Source organism: Protomyctophum bolini (assembly GCF_963924005.1).
Source record: "Protomyctophum bolini genome assembly, chromosome: 3".
NCBI lineage: Eukaryota > Metazoa > Chordata > Actinopteri > Myctophiformes > Myctophidae > Protomyctophum > Protomyctophum bolini.
In genome coordinates, this window is record NC_137864.1 from 31383869 (window position 1) to 31404715 (window position 20847).

At 40.8% G+C, this 20847-nt stretch overlaps 1 protein-coding gene across 1 annotated transcript; it reads right to left on the bottom strand.

The window, feature by feature from the left end:
- Positions 1-7208: 7208 nt before the first annotated feature.
- Positions 7209-20093, bottom strand: nherf2 (NHERF family PDZ scaffold protein 2). Its single transcript, XM_080759651.1, has 6 exons — positions 19416-20093; positions 18436-18870; positions 12807-13007; positions 10961-11114; positions 9205-9428; positions 7209-8472 (listed from the first exon to the last, which is right to left on the bottom strand). Exons 1-6 carry the CDS (start codon positions 19620-19622, stop codon positions 8311-8313), a joined length of 1383 nt encoding a protein of 460 aa, XP_080615777.1. The 5' UTR covers positions 19623-20093; the 3' UTR covers positions 7209-8310.
- Positions 20094-20847: the final 754 nt, after the last annotated feature.

Here is a 20847-nt window from a genome sequence, read left to right on the forward strand (position 1 = left end):
CACTGCCAAAGAGTAATAGCAATTGAAATAAATGGCTAGTTTCAGTACAGTCAACAAATGTAACCAAATTATATAACCACAGACCACACTAGTCCCTGCGACATGTCCAGGGGCTGTACAAGCTGCCTCAAGCTACAGAATAGGATATAGGGCCTTGATCATGGCTCGGCAAAGCTTAATTATTACACTGGTACACAATATATACACTGGTATATATTACAACTAAGTATAAGAAGCACGTCACCCATTTTTGATCTCTGTAATTGGTCCTCATTAATGCTTATAACATGGCAGGGGTCCCACTTTGCATCTCATTGGTGGGCTATGGACAGTAGACCTTATTTTCCTGGAATGTTGGCATCATGAAATAGAAGCCATCATTTAAAGTTACATTGCCAAAGCAAAAATGGAACAAAACAATCTAATATGTGTTACATTAACACTTTGAGTAATACTATCTTGTGAAACTATAAAAAGATTGTGCATTTTCTGTCGGATAATCCGTATAGGAGACATTCGCTTTATACTTTAGAAAGTTGACAGCAGTATTTCAATGTTTTTGCATTCATTTGGATATATAGATTTGCGTGATTTTCAAACTCATTCAGTCTTTCTCAGACACTGAGCGAGTAGACCGACATGGTGCGATCACAATGAAGATGGGTGGAGTGGTCCTTTAAGGGTTACATTTGTGTTACAAATAGATAAATTAAAACTGAGGATTTTACTACAAACGATAAGCTGCTACTTTAGTATTTATTCTGGCCTGCGAATATTTTCATAGTTACAACATTGCAACAAAAGTCCAGACAGACTGGGAACAGGCTATTGGGGATTAAGTATAGAATCAAATGGCAATTTGCTGGCAAAATCTTCTAGAGCAATGTGTATTATTTCCATTAGACTTTGACTTCGTTAAACAGATGTTGGCATCTAATCTGACCTACACTGTGACCATTTATCATCTGCATTAAAGGGGCAGTAAGTGATTACATATTTTCGTGTGTTAGTGTTAAGTAGCTCTAAATTCAGATAATCATTGAGTGTTTGTTCGGTAACCGGTAAACAGAAAAGGGATTTTCTGGTCAGGATACCAATTTCATCGATTCAGGGGATCCATAGCTGCCTTACAGGACATGAGGTGAAATTGGAAGTGATGACACAAAGAAATTACCAAATTGAATCTAGAATACTACCAGTAAGACGCTTTACCGTCCTGTGTGCATGCATCCGCCTTGTTGACAGCAGACTGCTGGGCGAGTGGCGAGCACTGTCGCTTTGGCATGGGGGTCCAGATCAACATGGAATGAATTCTGTACTGGCCATATAAGGAACATGTCTTGAGTGTACAGGTTTTGATGAGGGCCCAGGTAGAGCTGATATATATCCATATATGGAGATCTAAGGGTTTGAGGTTTGGGGTCAGATGTAGAGTTGCTGGCCAATATTGATGACATCAGGGATCTCCATATATGGGCTTAACTGCGACAGCAGGTCGCATTTACTATGACATCAGGGATCTCCATCCTAGATGATGTCACGAGACCTGGGCACGATGTATGGGGGCTTTCCCATGTATGGTTATTTTGAGTGACTGACTGACTGACGGACAAAAATGTACGATTTCATAGTAAATGCGACCTGCCGTCGCAATAAAATGATAGCTTATAAGTGGGTGCTCTCTTCTGATTATATGACATTTTTAGTCACTGAATAGACACTATAATGATTACTATCTTAATATAGAGCTTTAACTTTTTCACACACAATGTTTTTTTAACAAAGTACAAAAAAATAAACGTATCCTGGCTTTAATCAATACAGACAATCTACTATTCCAATCTCGATCTCTCTATGTTTGTAACTAGATGGTTTAGTTGCTTGAAGTTTTACTGTCGGTTTCTCTTTTTTCCCTTTTTTTATGAAAAGCTGTAACAATTGTTCTTTTTGTATTTTGAAGGACCTGTGGTTTGGGTGACATTTCAACCTGCTATTATGCTTGAATTGTGTAGAAACCCAAGTGACTTTTTTTTGTAGGGCTGCAACTATCGATTATTTTCTTAGTGATTATTCTAAACATTACTTTTTCGATTAATGGAATAATCAAGAAGCGCATTTAAAAGAAACTTTTCTATCAACAAATCGATTAACCACTTAAGAGATATTTTATACTTCATCGCACAAGGGAGAAAATAGTTAAAATGCGAGCTTGAAGATTGGGTACTCTTTTTATTTTTTGCCTATAACGACATTTAATAAATAATAAGCGATTAATAATCATTTTTGTATAATCGATTAAATCAACTTGTTTGATTAACTGTTGCACCCCTACATTATTGTAATGAAATCAGTGAGGGAAATAAGGGGTGCGTCTAACTATAGTATAATTTAGGGAAATAGGGAACAAGAGAGGAATGAAAAAGAGTTGTTCTTTGTTATGTTGATGTGATAATTAATGAGCATGATCTACCTGTTGCATTTTGCCATACCTTTTTGGGGTGGGGGGTTCTGTGGACTTCTTGCCAATCAAATTCATATTTTTTCCAGGACAGTAATGGAAATTAAAAAAAGAAAAGAAAGAAAGAGAAAAAAAACCTTTTGTGTGAGCTATTGTTATTTCATAAAGGCAGGGTGGGGGGACTTGCACACTTTTCACACAAACAGAATGTGGTGTGTCAAAAGAAGTTAAAGTGACACTGACACTCATATCCTATCTGTCTGAGCACTAAGTAGTCTTGCGTTGCTAGACTGTTGCCTCTCGCAATTTTCAAATGCTAGAATCCGGAGATTGTGGAATAGATTGTGGAACTAGCAAGTGACACTGGTTTCCTGTACCTGCACTACCCACGCATACAGAACACCCATGTGAAAATCATTAGGAAGAAGTACACAATAAAGATTCAGAAATAATGAGGAATGGAGATTATATACGTATACAGTACATGTGGTATATTAAACACACTCACAGATGTTATTAGTCTTCATGAAAACTCACTTGATTTGACTGTATGAGGATTGGACTCTAGAAGCCATGGGAGCCCTAAGGCAATGGAACCTAACCACTGTGAACATGATAAACACATACACAATGCTCACATATGGACTAAGTCCCATCACTGTTGGGGACAATGTCCTAAACAGATAACAATCAGAGGAATAAGGAGGAGAGGGAGTGTTATACTAGTGCTAATGTGCTATAGGCCTACTTGAAGAGAACTGACTGAAAAAACTGAAAATGTTATGCATTTTATTAATGTTATATTATCAAGAAAATGATCTTACAGTGTTTTGTAAATTCTTTAGGGTCCCAGTTGCAATATCCTCAAGGCTGGTACTGTACTGTATGTATAGACTGCATCTGACTGCACCTCAAGCATTGCACAACAAATGACTTATTGAAACAAAATTAAACTACTGTTCAATCGTCATTAGTACTGAATCTTCCCTCACTAGTGGGGGTGAGAACCATTGATCCCTTGCAATATGACCCGAGAAATGTATTTCTTTAATTAGGCTGGGAGTTGACTACAACTCAACATCTTAGTCCAGTGAGTCAATTCAGTCAAAAGAAAGTTTAGTAAGCCTTTCTCTTATAACATGACATGTTGGTGTATCTTTGCATTTACAGTATAGGCTATTATGCATAATATGTTATATTAAAATGTCCTTTTGCTGCAGTATATAATTTATTATCCTCAGTTATTCAAGACCATTCAAGATGCAATTCCAATTTGTATTGTATGCTGCTATGGTCATTCTCTAGTCTACACTAATGTCTCTGTATATTGTTGCTGTATCTTTACATATTTCTTTATCTTCATTGCATACCCACACTTATTACTGCTTAGTATCTTTGTTATATCCTCATTAACTACTTGTATTATACATTGACAATTGTTTTTTTTATTATATGTTGAACATTGTTAGCGAGCCTACCACACTAACATTTCCCTGCACATTTATGAGCAAAATCGATTATGACAAATTAAACCTCTTGAATCTTCTTCCAAACGGAGTTGCCAAGTCCTGCAAGATGTGTCGGCTCCCGTTCCAGCCATGGGAAATCCCTGGCAATGTGATTGAGTCAGCAATATTCCAAAATCACTTCACCAGGAACCCCCACGAACAGACGAACATGCTGGAGATCTGTGTGTGTGTGTGTGTAATCACTTCACCAGGAACCCCCACGAACAGACGAACATGCTGGAGGTGTGTGTGTGTGTGTGTGTGTGTGTGTGTGTGTGTGTGTGTGTGTGTGTGTGTGTGTGTGTGTGTGTGTGTGTGTGTGTGTGTGTGTGTGTGTGTGTGTGTGTGTGTGTGTGTGTGTGTGTGTGTGTGTGTGTGTGTGTGTGTGTGTGTGTGTGTGTGTGCGTGTGTGTGTGTGTGTGTGTGTGTGTGTGCGTGCGTGTGCGTGTGCGTGTGCGTGTGTGCGCTTGCGTGCGTTCAATTCCATGATGGCTGACATAAGTAGTTGTGACAGAGAGCACAGGCATTATACTCAGCAGCAGTCCATCAGAACTAAGGGAGAAGTATCAGAATCTGAATAATGTCATCTCAAAAGATTACACCACTTTGCTGTAAATTATAGTACTGGGTAGGTACTTCTAAATATCAGTTACGCAAAGTAATCTTTTACTGTAAACAGCAGTCTTATTGTGAGGACTAATCTGTTTTGTCAAAATAAGGGCGGTACTTCAATAATTACTCCAGTAGCAGGTATAAGATTATTCTCCATGAACTAAGCCTGTAAAATTGATATTTTTAGCTTACCGTAAGCAGATGGGCCCATTGAGACCACTAGTTCAGTAGTTGAAGTTCAAGATATGTCAGATCCAAATTTGTCATAGTTTTGTATCAGTCTTCTATAGCAGGCCTGAACAACTTTCTTCTGGTTCTTGTATGCAGGGTTGACATGATGGTTATGTGTGTGCAAGCAGCCTGCACTGCAAGGGAAGGGGAGTCAAAGACACAGCCCCTCCCAGTTCCAGACAGCATGATGTGGGTGTATACACAATAAAATCCAGTGACCATGATACTGACCATGATACTACCATGATGCTGACCATGAGACTACCATGATACTGACCATGAGACTACCATGATGCTGACCATGAGACTACCATGATACTGACCATGAGACTACCATGATACTGACCATGATACTGACCATGAGACTGACCATGAGACTACCATGATACTGACCATGAGACTACCATGATACTGACCATGAGACTACCATGATACTGACCATGAGACTACCATGATACTGACCATGATACTGACCATGATACTGACCATGAGACTACCATGAGACTGACCATGAGACTACCATGATACTGACCATGAGACTACCATGATGGAGGAACACTGCTATGAAAAACTCAGCTCCACTGGTTTATTGATTCAACGTTTCGATCACTGGGATCTTCTTCAGGAATAGTGTGACATTCGCACACACACACACACACACACACACACACACACACAGAATGTGCATGTGTGAAATCTGGCTCCCTCTCTACTCCTTTGTGCTTGTCTCCCTAATCTCCATAGTGACCGGGAACACATAAACAATGTGGTCCAGCAATACGTCTGCCAGAGATCCCACAACCCGCAAACAGAGTATCTGATTTGTCTCAAACCCATAATTATGGCCTTTTATTAAAATATTTGCACTCATACCTTTATGTGATTCTTTAACGACACCTAGAAGCTTTTGTGTGTGTGTGTTTGTCAGAGAGAGAGAGAGAGGGAGCATGATGAGTGTTGTTGAGTGTTTCTCAGATATCTCCCCTCCTCTCTATAACATTCGGGAGAGTTTGGGGAAATCCCCCAGTGCTGAGACTCCTCCAGTGTCTCCATGCTAATATGTCACCACATTCCTCTCTTCAGAGGATGTCAACTTCACTTATCTTAACTGTACCTCTGCCTGTCTCTCTGAGAGGGCAAGATGAAAATTAAACCTAACCCGTGTTTCGGTCATGTATTTGTGTGTGGTTTTTTTTTTACAGCTACTGCTTGGTCACCACTGGAACAACTGTCGCAGTACAATGTCTCATTTTACAGAGTGAGCTTTGTCCCTATTGTAAGTATCCGCAAGTATCAAATTTATAGTATTTACATTTTTGCGTTGGTGCCAGCTGGTCTGTCAAGAGACACAAAACCACTTTTGTTATGAGCATTTTGGGAAATCCAGCCTGAGGACGCAGGAGACCGACATGATTTAAATTGTGTGTGTGTGTGTGTGTGTTTGAGTCAGGGGGGCAGTCAGACAGATATTTTGTGAAGCCACTAAGGAAATGAAAGTATAATGGCCTGTTGTGGCGCTGTCATTGGGCTCAAAAAAACGCATAGCCCCATAGAAGTCCATGTATTTTGGCCCAACTTCACCTAGACTGTATTACCTTAATAAACATGGTCATTAATACTTTTTGCTTCCAGTCACTAGTTTAAAGTCTCATTTCTAATGTCATAATATTCTTTTTGGAAAATTATGGTCCCATGTATAAAAGAAAATGACCATAAAGTCGCGCATGTTCTGAGGGGCGTGGCTACCGGTACAGTCTATGAACGGGATTCCCCACCCACTCGAGTCAAAATAAAAACCAACGAAGAAGAAGGGGGGAAGTCCCGCCTCGTTGTCTGGGCCAGCCAATGGGCCAGCTGGGCCTGGGCCCGGATCTTGAAAGATGGCTGCCTGCACACATAGAGACAGGCTTCATTTTACATTCATGTTAGACCCGCGGAACGCTTTGTCCATATTTTTTACAGTCTATGGTTTGAGTGCTGCAATACTGTATCCCTGGTTCATTGCTCTTGCTGGTCATGTTAACTCTGTGAACAGGCTCATCCTGTTTGTATCCTCTGCATGTCCTCATTTGGCCTAATTACTTCCTTTCCGCAGCGGCCTGTGGAGGTGTGTGCTTTATACACTGCATTAATGGAAACCTTGGGATCAAAAGAGCGAGAAGGGTGGAGGTGTGTGAGAGCGTGAGAGAAATAGAAGAGTGTGAGAAAAGAGAGAAAGACAACAGTGCTCCTCTACCCAAAGACACTTCATGGGGAAATGATACATCCTAGTGGCGAAAAGGTATTTTCTGGAGCGTAAGTCTAAGCATTAGCGTATGCATATTTATTATACAATAAATCACTCAAGCTACTTTGAGATTTTACATTATTATTATTATCATTTTCATTGCAGTCATGCTCATTTGAGGTTTGATTTATTTATTTATATATATATATTTTTTTTTACAAAGCTAATGTGCAAGTAGTCTAGGTACTGAACAGTTATTGTAAGCCTAGGCTAGATGTTGGACTAATACATAGTCCAACTATCTGAAATGTTCAGTTTTACTGAACGCAAATATACACAGAAACACAACTATGACGGCGATCGAACCATTTTATAAACCGAAGCCACTCACATTCCCCCTTTATATTTACAAGTCTTTTGCCTACGGACAAAATCAAACTATGACTACAAGCTTAAACAGTATCAACTTTTGAAATAAATTGAAACTATTCACCTCCAATAAATGCAATGCTTGACAGCAAAAACTATACTTAAGCACAGCCAAATATCACACATTATGTCTAATTAATGTCCCTGGTACCACGGCTAACTGGTGTACAGTTATAGCGCATAGGACAGAGTTGACAGGCTATGCATGACTCTGAAATTACTATGGCTTTATTTAAGATCAATACTGTGCAGGCACCACTTTTTCTTAAGCGTAAATTATACTTCACAACATGGATCATCACGTTATTCTCTTCAGGTGACAACTCTGAAACAGCCATTACACTCTTTTGATGATTGTTTAATTGTTTAACATCAATGTATTATTACAACACATTATTTGTATTTAGAGGGTTCTATTCCATGCTATTACTATCATTATTAGTTGCTATAGGCAACACACTATTGTTCTTGGCTCGAGAATATTTTGCCAGCAAAGTGAACCTGCTTTTTGTTAACTTTTGGAGAAAAGATGTGATGTCAACAGGGTAACCTTTATAGTTATTGTTGTTGTTAGGGTTAGCAGACTTTTAATGCTGTTCTGTTTCAAAGAACAGCTCTAAGCAAAAAAACAAAAACAAAAAGTCTCTTCTTTTTTCGTCTTTCGTTAGTCTCCTTGTGTACCATATTAATAAGGAAATCCAGTCTAATTGATTTAAACCTGTGACTGAGAGTAAGATGACATAAAGAGAATCAACATTATTGCTTATTCTGCAAAAAAGAAAAACAAATGCTTTACTCGTGTGATTCCATCGAGAGATTTGTTCCACTGTTCTCTTTCTTTTCTGTCATAGGTTGCTGAAGATTTCATGCTTCCTGCTCCAGTCCATAGGGGGCGCTCTCTTCTTGTTGCGTTTCACATTTTCTTTAGCTTCGGCTGCAGTAGGGCTCAGACGCAGACCATTCTCTACAAATGGGTCTGATACGCGCCTGTCATCCTCCTCGGGTACCTACAACAGACAACAACCACACTTATGCCATGCAAAGACACACACAGTAAGTCAATTACTTCAGTCACTTTACAAGTTTTATCCAAGGGGCCAGCACTTCCGCATTTGACCACCACATTTTGGAGGTCAAATGCGGAAATGCGCCCAAAAAGGCGGAAATAGACGGTCGGACGGCGGCTTCAAAACGCCACTGAGCAACTTTCACTGACATGAATAGCGGAGGGGGCGGAGCTTCGCGCCAGTTCAGTCTCTATCCTTTTAATACTCTATGGTTTTATCTCTCTCTCTCTCACTCACACTCGCATGCACACACGCACGCACAAACACACACACAGATCTACAAGCTCATCGCGCGGCACTTGGTGCACTTGGTGAGCTTGTGGGTCTGCTAGTTTTGAAAAATCTTGAAAATGTGACGCAAACATTTGAATATATATTCTTTCAGAGCGAACGTTTTTAACTCAAATCCCTCAATCATTGCTTCTGTGGGGGTCCCTGGAACAACATATTTGCAGATGGGGGTTGGGACTCGGCGGTCAATTTCATATATTTTTACATGAAAATGTTTGAGAACAACTGACAGACACATTGGGTTTTTCAGGAAACTGTCAGGATTTAGAAGGCATTTGTAGAATCGCCTCAGGTCTAAATGGGTTAACTAAGAATAAATCAATATATTTTTCAAATTGTACTATACTTGTGGGGACATATCGTACAGACACGCACTCATACCTGAATGCTCACGTCAGAGCTGCTGAACTCAGACTGCGTAGTGGAACCTCTGGAGGACTGGGATGCTGAGCTCCCATTGGTCCTCGGTTTTGGGGATCTGCTTGTGATTGAGGGATCTGTCAGGGTGATGTTGATGATTGGCAGATGATCGGCAGCAGGGAGGCTGGTGGTAGGAGAAGGAGTGGGCGGAGTGCTCTCTGCGATTGGCTCATCCACATAGACCTCTGTGAGGAGACAGCATAGATATAAGCCAAATTCCAATACCCCAAATCTCGTCCGCTTGCTCACTCACACTCGGTCACTCCAGCATGGTAGTGTTACGGTGGAATTAGTGACCTGCTGAAATATGTGACAATCGTGTAGACAAGTTTACAGTTTGTTTATTAGCAGAGTTCAAGTCCTAGCGGTATCAGTATACAGGCCACGTATTTAAAGACCTCCATGTAAGTTGTGTGAAGTCCACAAGATGGTCACATATTTCGTCAGGTCACCAATTTCACCATAACACCGCCATTCTGGAGTGATCGAGTGTGAGTGAGCAAGTGGCCGAGATTCTGGGTATTGGAATTTGCCTTATGAGACAGGACGATGTGAGACAGCAGTAAACAAGAAATACATGTGAACCCGCAGGAGAGCCTATTTTTCCTTTGTTTTGCCCAGGCGGACAGGGTTTTGAGTTTAGGTTTAGGCATAATTTCTGTGCCGCGTGTCACCCCCCATCTCTCTCCTCATTTCCTGTCACCGGCATACACTATCCAATAAAGGCAGAAAAATATAACTTAAAAGAAATGCTTGCAATGTATTCCGAATCATGAAAACCCCCTAGTTTGACATGTCACATGCTACTTCAATCAGAATTTAAGTTCCTTAAATTCCTTCTGAGATAAATAATGACACTAGGGCTGCAACTATTGATTATTTTCTCAGTGCTTCATGTATGGATAACCTTTTTAATGAATCGAATAATTGCTGATTTAAAATAACACAGAAACATAAGAAAATACGTAAATAAAAGACCATTGCTCAGCCTACCCCTGTAGGGCCAGAAAGAAAAACATTTAAAATAGTTCAAATAGCCGATCTACAAGCTGTCTCGATGTAGATCGGCTAGTTGAACTATTTTAAAAGGTTTGTTTAAAATAGTAAAAAATGGCAAATTAGTTTAGGGATAAGGGTTGGCGCAAGATGTAGCCCGAATTAAGTCTCAAAGTCAATTGATGGGCTCAGTCTGACCATGTTGGAACGCTGTACTAATACTTTTGTTTGTATTGCATACATACTGTGTTTACATACTTTTTTCAGTACATGCTGACTGTACTTTATTTTGAGTCATTGAAAACAATGCTATGTACCTTTAGTGATATTTCCTGTTCTGATGTTTGTATTATACTTAAGTTAATACTTTGTAGACAATGTAGAGATAACCGAGAACAGTAAACAGTTAACCTTTCTCCAACTTCTGCGTTTTTCTTCAAGTCAACTGTTTGTGTACGACACACAAGCAGGACAGAGATCTCCATATATGGTTAAAAAAGGGACACCAACAGAGGTAGGGTACCAGACCAACTCGCAAACCTACCGTGCCAATAGGGCTGAGCCCGATTAGCAGGGCTGTTGTGGGCTGGGTCTTGGCTGGGGGTTACAGTAGCAAGGATTACATTTTTTCCACTAATACCTGCCTGTATGTGACTGTACTCTACTATTGTTTATATGACAGAGATCTAAGACCAGCTAAAATGTTCAGTAGTGGGCTGACCTTTGATATGGCTGATGGTGGGTGTCACTCCCAGTCTCTGGAAGAGGTCGTCAGTGTCCTGGTCAACCACAAGCAGGCTCACCTCCTCCCCTCCGGCCCGTATGAATGCAACCACCTCCGAATGCCTCGCGCCCTCAATGTGCATACCATTCACCTGAGAGAGAGAGGGGTTAAAATGTTTGATACATGAGGAGGAATAGTTTCATCATTGTTACACATCAAAATCCTTAATTAATTAGTTAATTTAACCAGAGTGTAAAGATGTCAGGGCTAGACAAGAATAGGGAGACAAATGTAAAGTCTGTGCAACAATAATGCAGACTCTGCACAAACTGCAGACATTTCCAAAAACAGTTTATGATTCTCTACCAAAAATAAAAAATAGAATTGTACCAGTAGTGGCGGAAAAGACAGAGGTACTGACTAAAGAGGTAGGGTACATATTATTAGACAGGGTGCTGCTGTGACAGAACATGGCCAGTAGGTGGCAGCTATTGTTATTGCCTCAATGCCAAAAGGAACAAAATGAGTTAAGCATCAGGGTTGGTTTCTTAATTTGCATAAACCCTCCTGGCCCATCTCTTCTTTCTTCCTGCACAAACTTCCTGCACAAACTGTGTGCCTCATGTAGATGAGATGAAAATGTGCATAAACCCTTGCACGCACAATCGCATATGAATGCATGGATGGAACACACACCGTATAACACCCACACACTGTTCTACTCCTCTACACTCCAGCTAAAGAGTGTCTACGACTCTAGCACAGCTTTGCCCTCCTTTCTGCCCTAGAGTACACCAGACTTTCACCACTCCTGAGACCACCTAATCTGCCTTAATCCACTCTCAATCAATCCAATCTAAAATCAGGGGACAGAACGTGGCATTGTTTTCACTCATGATGTGTCACTCCTATGCCATACAACGTGTGTGTGTGTGTGTGTGGGGGGGGGGGGGGTCAAAGGTCTGTGAATGTAGCAGAGTAACTGTGCCTGTGTAGTCCAAAACCAGAATTAGTGATGCACCGAATATTCGGCCGCAGAAAATATTCGGCAGAAAATGGCTAAAAATGCATTTTCGGCCTATTCGGTTTCGGCCCAAATAGGCAGAAAATATATCACCGAATAGTGTACATGCAATTAATGCATTCAAAAGGGCTGAATAAATGTTTTATGGACCCATAATAGTGATTATTATTTAAGTTAAGTTTTGCCATAACAATTTATTTTGCCATAAATCAGGTAGCTTTAAGGTACGGCCATGACAGCAATGGTAGGAAAAAAGATGTATAATATTAATCATATTCGGATATTCGGTATTCGGTTTTCGGCCAACTGTTTCCTATATTCGGTATTCGGTTTCGGCCAAGAATTTCAATTTCGGTGCATCCCTAACCAGAATATCTCCCTGGCCAGGACGGATTTTCCTTGGAATGAGCGTTTTGGCTTCCAATGTGGGAGAATTGGGATTTAATCCAGATATTTACTTAATAATCTATTAGGTAGTAGTAGTACATAATCCTACCAGTGTCCTTGATCAAGGTACTGGCCTCCGAGCTGGAGCTGGTCCTCCTGCTCAGTACTATAGAGAGACTGTCACATGCAGAGGACATAATATTTCCCCACAGGGATCAAAAAGCATAATTTAAAGACCCAGTTAATGTGTTTTTGCTTAACTATGAAAGCCCTGTTGGTTTCTTGCTCTTACTTAATTACTATATATATATACACACACACACACACACACACACACACACACACACACACACACACACACACACACACACATACATACCAGTAAAATATTACATAAAAATACAAAAGTTACAGACAGTGTGCAGTATGTACCTCTAACAGCCTGTCTCCCGGCCTGACATCAGCTCTGTCTGCATTGGACCCGGGGTCTACTGAGCGTATGAACTGTCCACGGTGTGTCTTGCCACTGTGCAGGTTGAACCCATAGCCGTGCTCTCCCTTCACCAGGTGACACAGACGGGGGAGGAGCTCCACTGTCGTGTCTGGCATCTCCGGCGATGTATCCGATGGCAACTAGTACGTTAGAGATTGTTTAGATAGATACGCTTTATTATCGATCATTTGTAAAGTTATTGTAAAGTTATTGTCTCATGATTCTCATCACAGGTTTACAGGTGTAAAACAGTGTGTGGAATTTGTCGAAACACACTATTATTACTCAAATGCCGCAAGATGTGCAAGAGCTTCCAGCATGCTGTATATTCTGTCAGTGAATACATGTAAAAAAAAAATCACACCTGTGTGAACCAAGTGGTGCAACTACACATTTATTGTTATAGTTACTGTACACAAAAAAAAAGGTTTCCGATTGGACACTACAGTGTAATTAGCCTGTAGCTACATGCTAACCGTTAGCTTCTCTCTTCCCCATGGAGACTACAGTCAGCATTGATGTGTGTTGCTACGACGCAGCATTGTGTTGCTACATGTACGTGCTAGGCACGCATTGTGCAGGCACGCGCATCTAAACACACACATGCGATACCGCAGGCACGCAGCATTGATGTGTTTTGCTACGACGCAGCATTGTGTTGATACGTGCTAGGCACGGATTGTGCAGGCACGCGCATTGTACACACACGCGCAAATTTCACGCATGCACACACCACTCGTGCTCATTGACGTACACAAACAGGTGGACATTGCTAAATGTAGAAGTGGTTGCACCACTTAAAAAGAGCTCCAAAGAGAGAAATACGGAATCAAATTCTTGTCTGTAAGATGGGGATGGATCTCTCAGGGGAGAAGAAAGAACCAAACATATACATAGCTCAGTGTGACACTGTCTCAGTACTCTTTGTCCCATGGGTATCATGCTGATGCGTGTGTTTATATAGGGATGTAGTCCATTGACTACAAAACCACGCAGGTGAAAGTGCCTGGCTGGATAAGCCAGTGGTCTTAGGGACTGAGGATTTAGCTGATCTGTCTGTCTAAGTGACATTAAGACAGGCCAAGAGCCTAATGACAAGTGACGAGCGAGTCAATACATTGCGTGACCTTACTCGTCTGGTCTGGCCTGACCTGAGCTACTGCTGTGAACATGCTGGCTGCAGACCAAACACTTGTTCTGAGAGCACAGTGGAATTATGTATTTGCAGCACTGAAACAATAGTGTGCTTCGTTACCTTCAACTACAGAGGGTGTAACAAATTAATGATATCACTTAGTGTTAGGTTGATATCAAAACCTAAATACATTTGAGCCTTGATGGCACATGTAACTCGCTCTAGAAGAATCTCTAGGTCTAGAGAGAGACACATGCAGTACATAGATAGAAATAATATTCCATGTTGCCTAATAATCCATGCGTGATACATCCCTTAAAACGGGGACTGCCCATAATTCCGACATCCCAACTACGTGGCATCGCATAGTCAGAATGTTATGGGTTAGGGACAGTGACAGGACAGGTTTAGTAATCCGTCGAGTCAGACCAGCACACCGTCAGAATAATGTGCCGTCAGACTAATGACACGGCACCCTTAAAACTAACTATGACTGTATAAAGGAGCTGTCATTTGTGAAAAGAGTAGAAAAGAATTGTGGCATTTTATCATGCACATTAGTGAGGACCAATTATATGAAGATTGGTTGAAAAGTGGTGAAGTGGTGCTTTAATCTGATTTTACAGATATCGTTTCATTTTGCTAAATTAAAGAGAGTCACACAAAAAACTACTGTACAGTATTTTGGGAAAGAAAGCCTTGTTTAGGGTGGTCCCTCTGCTCTGGTGAACACAGTAGTAGATCCATATGAACTCTTTGAGAAAGTGTACATGCTGTACTGTGTGTGAGATCCTGTTACGTGGCAGTCAAATCTGTTGTTGCATAAGGATGTCTTTGACATTAGCATGGAACAATGAAATCACGCCTGTATTTAATTTCGAGACAGTGTGTCTGTTTATTATAAGAGGACACAGACGGTTTACACAGGGAACAATGCAGCACGTTGACAAGACAAGACCAGTTTTCCCTGATTGGTGTGATTGGATCAGATACAGAATAGGTGGGCACTAGGGACATCTGGGCACCTCAATGTAAAATGGGCATACAATAAGTAATGTAAAGTATATGTGAACATATACAGCACATCATTATCAGACTTAATCTTATCCTTAAGGTCAATTTCTTGTTTATGCCCCAAAATGAATGGATATACAGGTTTTGTAGCAAAGAAATATTAGGCCGTAATTGTCATAAAGTGTTTAAGCATGTTCTAATTACGTATTACATTCCAAAATAACAATTTAACAGAGAGGTGCCCACTCTTCCTTGGTGCCCAGTGCCCACCTATCCTTCTCACATACAGAAAAGCACTAGATTTCAGGTTACAATGAAAACATTTTGGCCCTAGTCTCAGTGATAACATCTTTCTATCAGTCTGTACAGCAACACCTAATCAACACCTCATGAGTGTGTACTCTCGTCTACTACAGTACTTTGGGTCATGAGATTCTTACAAACTGACTTTAATAATCCAGGGCTTGGCATTTATTCCTCTCTCTTTAGGTCAAATATTATAATGATTTCACCCTGTCTTAACTAGGATCTACAGAACTTGACTAGAAATGGAGATTTTCTGTTTATGTGATTAAATTATTTTAGTGTCATAACTGATCTGATTCCAAGACCATTTGAATACCTGTGATATACTGTACATAGTGCTGGACAATATGACTTCAAAGTGGCATCACAATAGTTGGCCTTTGATATCTCACAATATTGTCACATCCCCATCCCCTAAATATACAATGCAATATTGCTATTTAGTCAAGTCAGGAAAACAGGGTAAAAGCTGAGGAACCGGACACAGACCAGCCAGTATTTACCGTGCCTTCTGCTAAACAGATGCCTGCTTGACGTGAGCCACCGGCTCACTCTGTTTGGAGCCCAAACACTGGGCCCAGTCTGTTCCCATCAGTCCTAAATTACACATGGACTTCAGAATGAATGTTACTTAACCACGTGAATCCTGACGTCCCAATTCTGGGCATGTCATAATAGGTGAACATTTGGCAAATATAGCAGATCTACAAGCTCACAGATAGTTGGTGTTCAGAGAAAATCACACCTGTGTGAACTGAGTGGTGCATAAATCTGAGATTGTAATTTATGTGACATGGACTGAGGGGTGACATGCAACGTCGTTGCACACAAACTCACAATGTTGCAAGTACGTCATATATAGTGAGTGTTCATTTAGGTGATATTTTTTCAATAAGATAAGTGCTCAAATATGTTAGCTCTATATTCCAATAGCAATGCTAATAGAGTCTGGGGTCTCCTCATCTCTCCAGCTCTTTAGTACACAGAAAATACATGTTCATGTCAGGATATCAATTTGGCCCAATCAAGAGAGAGAACTCATATACATCAACAGATTCAACACCATACTTTTTAAGCTCATAAATTATATTTTCTCTAAAATTAGAATCCTGATTTGATATTTTATTGTCTATTTACTAAAGAGCTGGAGATACCTATTACTGAACAAAGAGTATAACAATGATTACTATTGCAATATAGAACTTTAACATTTAAACAAACAACACTAAACAAAGTATTTTCACCCTATTTTAACTCAGAGAGTCCATTTTGTATAGTAATATAGTCACAGTGTATCACCACTGTGACTCTTCAATAAACCTCTCTATTCATTTAGTCATTTCAGTGCCAAAAGCCACAGGATATTTGGTTTCGTCAACAGGGGCCTTAAGTGACAGAATCTAGGTTTTGTCTTTGGTCTCAGGTGTTGTGACTCTACACCTAGGTACCACCCTCCTTGAAACAATACAAATTCAAACCCCACTGTGCCTACAGGTGCGGATAAAGGTTAATAGATTATTGGTTGACAGAGGACAATTCACAAAAGGGGGAACAGGAAAAGAGCTTCATGTAACCTGAAGGACTATGAATCCTTTCACACTACTGTCCTCCAGATCCAGAAAGCCTACTGTACCATCCTGTAGAGTACTTTACTGTAAATATTTCACCACATTGGTCCTAAGTCCTAACAGTCTAAAGAACATGGTTTTGACCACAGTACTAGATGTGAAGTCTTGAAAAGACAAAGGTGGCCGCACACACTAGCCAAAGTGTCGATACATTATTGGAATAGGACGCAGAGAATAAAAACCAACGTTTCGGTATATGCAACTGCCTTCTTCAGGGTATTAGTATTGACCACAGTAGTGCTATGAGATTTAACATAGGTAGTTGAGTATTTCACCTTCGAAAACTATATTTATTGTACAAATGGATGTTACAAGCTGGGCATAAACCCATATTGAGTTATTATCTCAAGTAAAACATTATTAGTTGTGCAGCGAAACGATTTGAAACTATACTGAATGAGGTTATTTGTTTGTTGGTACGTTGTTTGTACGTATGCCGTATATGTACGTACACAATACAATGTATGTATGTATATTACAATATGTTCACAATTACACTGTATCGTCATCAAAAGCAATCAGGTCTGTCAGCATAACTAGGTACAGTACTTGTGCCTACTAGCCTGTTTCCTTGTCTGTCTCCCTTTTCAGTGTTATTATCTGTTTAACTGTGACTGTGTGCACAGTGCTGTGTATGGCTAACCTGTCTGCTTACTTTTAGATTAAATATCTGTATACTATTGTCTGCTCTATACTGCCCCTTCCATGACATTTGTACTTAAGAGTTATGTATTTTTGTGTCCTTTTATGTCCATTTACTATGATTTTCTTTGATCTGTACTTAACCTGTTGTTTATGACTTCCATGATGCCCAGGCACTAGAGTTGAAAATAGGCAATTGACTGATACCGGCACAGTCATAGTTTATTAATGTGCTCTGCCAATGTAATACATAAACTAGTAAAAGGTCAAGGTCATGTTTATGTCCTTGATCACAAAACCTCTGAGCTATTCATCATAGAAAGCTTTTGAAAGTGTCTCAAGTAATTTCACTTCCCTACATCAAGTTTCCTAGATGATGCCAGAGAATAATGCAACTTGTTGGGGTGGGTAAGGAGATGATATATGGCCACTCACCAGAGTGGCCTTTTAAACATCAGAAGTAGCTGTAAATATATTTCACTCATCTCAGAAAATGATCTGCTTCAATACAACTTACAGGTTGATGAGGAACAAAAGCTGATCTTCATTATAAAGTACTATCAGAAAGGACAGAAAGAATAGCAGATTTTGAAGTTCTGTTACACAATTATTATGTTATTATTATATTATTATTATTATTATTATTATATAAACCCCCTCAAAGTTTTAATCATGACCTACTCTGGTCCTATATACCTATCCTGGTCCAATTATCTGCTCCGCAGCTCCGTGTACAGTACGTTTCTGTATATAACTTCCTTGTCATTTGCATTTTGCCATATGGACCAATTCATATTGCAACAACATACGTATAGTGATGGTGTGGTGTGTTGTGACCCTTACCTCTGTGTCCGTCATTGAACTTGACGTCATGGAGGAGCGATGGGTGTGGGTCGAGGGGCTGTGTGTGAGTGAAGGGGAGGGCGAAGAAGGGACTGCCGGAGCTTTAGCTAAATGCATGAGGATCTGTGCGGGTGTAATGGTTCCGTTCTCTATGGGAATGGGAGAAGCCGTAGGGGTGAGAATGGGCGAGGGCCGCGGGGATGGGGTTTTAAATAAATGCATGAGGCAGAGTGCGGGGGAAATGGCTCCGTTCTCTTTGGGTATGGGAGAAGCAGTAGGGGTGGACATGGGTGAGGGACGGGGGGAATAGGTGCCCATCTCGATGGCCAGGTCTTCAGAGCAGGCCAGTCCCTGGCTACGGAGGTACTCATCTGTTTCTCTGTCCACCACCAACAGCCTGGTGCGGTGCTCCACCTCACAGATACGACGCACCACCTCAACAGTGACAGAGACATGAAATGAGATGGATAATAGCTAGATATACTCACTCAGATACACACCAAGACACACACGCACGCACACTGACACACACACACACACACACACACACACGCGTGCGCGCGCTTGCGCACACGCACGCATACATGTACTGTATAGTAGGCTACTCTAGATGGGGTCAAAGAGAGAGGAATGAGGGCAAATTTGAGTTTGTTGTTGTGTAGCCTACTAAGGTGATATTACTAGTAATAGGCATTTAACTTGTGTACAGGACAGAGCCAGTGTGAGTGTGACAAAGACTCCCATTGATTTCCAGTACACAAGTCTCATATTGACCGACTTCACTAGACCCCTCTGGCAAGGGAAAGGTGGTTTGACAGGTGTTAGACCCATTGTCTCTGTGCTTATATGGGTCTTCTGGGATTCCAAACATGCATGAAATGTATATGTTTATACTTTATAGCACACGCACGCGCGCGCGCGCACACACACACACACACACACACACACACACACACACACACAGTATAAAAACCACTCACTTGATGGTGGGTCTCCGTCTCCACATTTTCCCCATTCACCTCCACTACTCGGTCCCCTTTTCGTAACCCTGACAGGTTTGCAGAAGTCCCGGGCTCCACTTTTCTTATGAACTGTCCGCCTTTATTCCGCTCGCCGTGCAGGTGAAACCCATACCCGCACTCCCCTTTGGTAAGAAAACAAAGCCTAGGTCTCAGTTCGCTCTCCATTCCACGCTGTCAATGGGAAAAACAGGTCAAAACAGTTTCTCAGGAGAATAGACAGGTGTTCAGTCCACGAGGAGAGGAAAGTACCTGGATTTGATTCCTACGGAGTGCATATGTGCCCAAAAGATCATCACATAGCCTACATTTACCGTATCGTGTGCATGGTGTGATTGTCAAATCAAATAAAAAATATTACAAATAAAAGATAACCACTAAACGATTTCAAGGCAGTGTAAACGGACTAGTCCACCCTTAAAAACCCCATCGAAAGTGTCCAGGCTCGGTCAAGCCACCGCACGGATTTAACTCCTTTCCATTGGAGGAATAATCCAAGAGATCAGAGATTAGAAAGCTGTTCCTTGGCACATAATTCTCTTCGTGTCTGTTCTCCTCTGACCCGGCGGTGCGGTTGAGAAAGCAACAGGTGTCAGTCCCCAGTTCCGAGTGTATACCCGTAACACGCAACCATACAAAAGAAGATCACACAGGAAAAGTGAATACTAACTATTAACTAGTCTAGCCTACATGCAAAAATATTAATATTAAGCCTGGTTAAAAAAACTGAAACTTTAACTACATGATGTAGCCTACTTGAGGAAAAGTCCAGAGTTTTTCTCGTTGTCTACCAGCTACAAACAATCCGCTTGCCACGACACCGAGACTGTTGAATACCGACGTGAAGATGGAAATCTTCCCCGTTTGAGTTTTACCTCTCCACCTGACTGTCACGCACATGTAACGTTCTATAAATGTTCCTCCATAACCTGGTTACTTTAAGTCCGGATTCCATTTTTTATAACCTTGGTTGGCTGCGTTAGTCTTGACTCCAAAATAATAGCCTATCCAGTGAGTGACAAGTTACAACCAACCAGACGACCGTCTTCTTCAGGACAAGTCGAGGTCATGTGTTGATTTTGTTGATGTGTTCAGTTAGCCTACTGTGTATGTAGATTAGCGACTAGCGAGGAGGATGAGACACCCACATGGAAAGGAAACACCCAGAAGACAAATGGAAGTCTCTATAGGTTATGCCAACTTTTGATCGAGTTATGACTGATGAGCATTGAGTTTTCATTGTAATTATCTTGACCTAACTAGTAACTCACAGAAAGTAGCCTACCTTTTAATAATAAAAAATAATAATAAATAAATACGTCAAGAAATGTCAAAGGAATATGTTTGATAAAATATTCTAAATATCTCTATAGTAATTAATGAGCTACACCTT

Excerpts from the sequence above, each read along its gene's own strand:
- nherf2 (XM_080759651.1), bottom strand. The coding sequence starts at position 19,622 with ATGGAGAGCGAACTGAGACCTAGGCTTTGTTTTCTTACCAAAGGGGAG. Across the intron at positions 18,871-19,415 it reads AGACGGAGACCCACCATCAA|GTGGTGCGTCGTATCTGTGA; the intron begins GTGAGTGGTTTT and ends GTCACTGTTGAG. Across the intron at positions 9,429-10,960 it reads CACCATCAGCCATATCAAAG|AGGTCTATGTGGATGAGCCA; the intron begins GTCAGCCCACTA and ends GTCTCCTCACAG.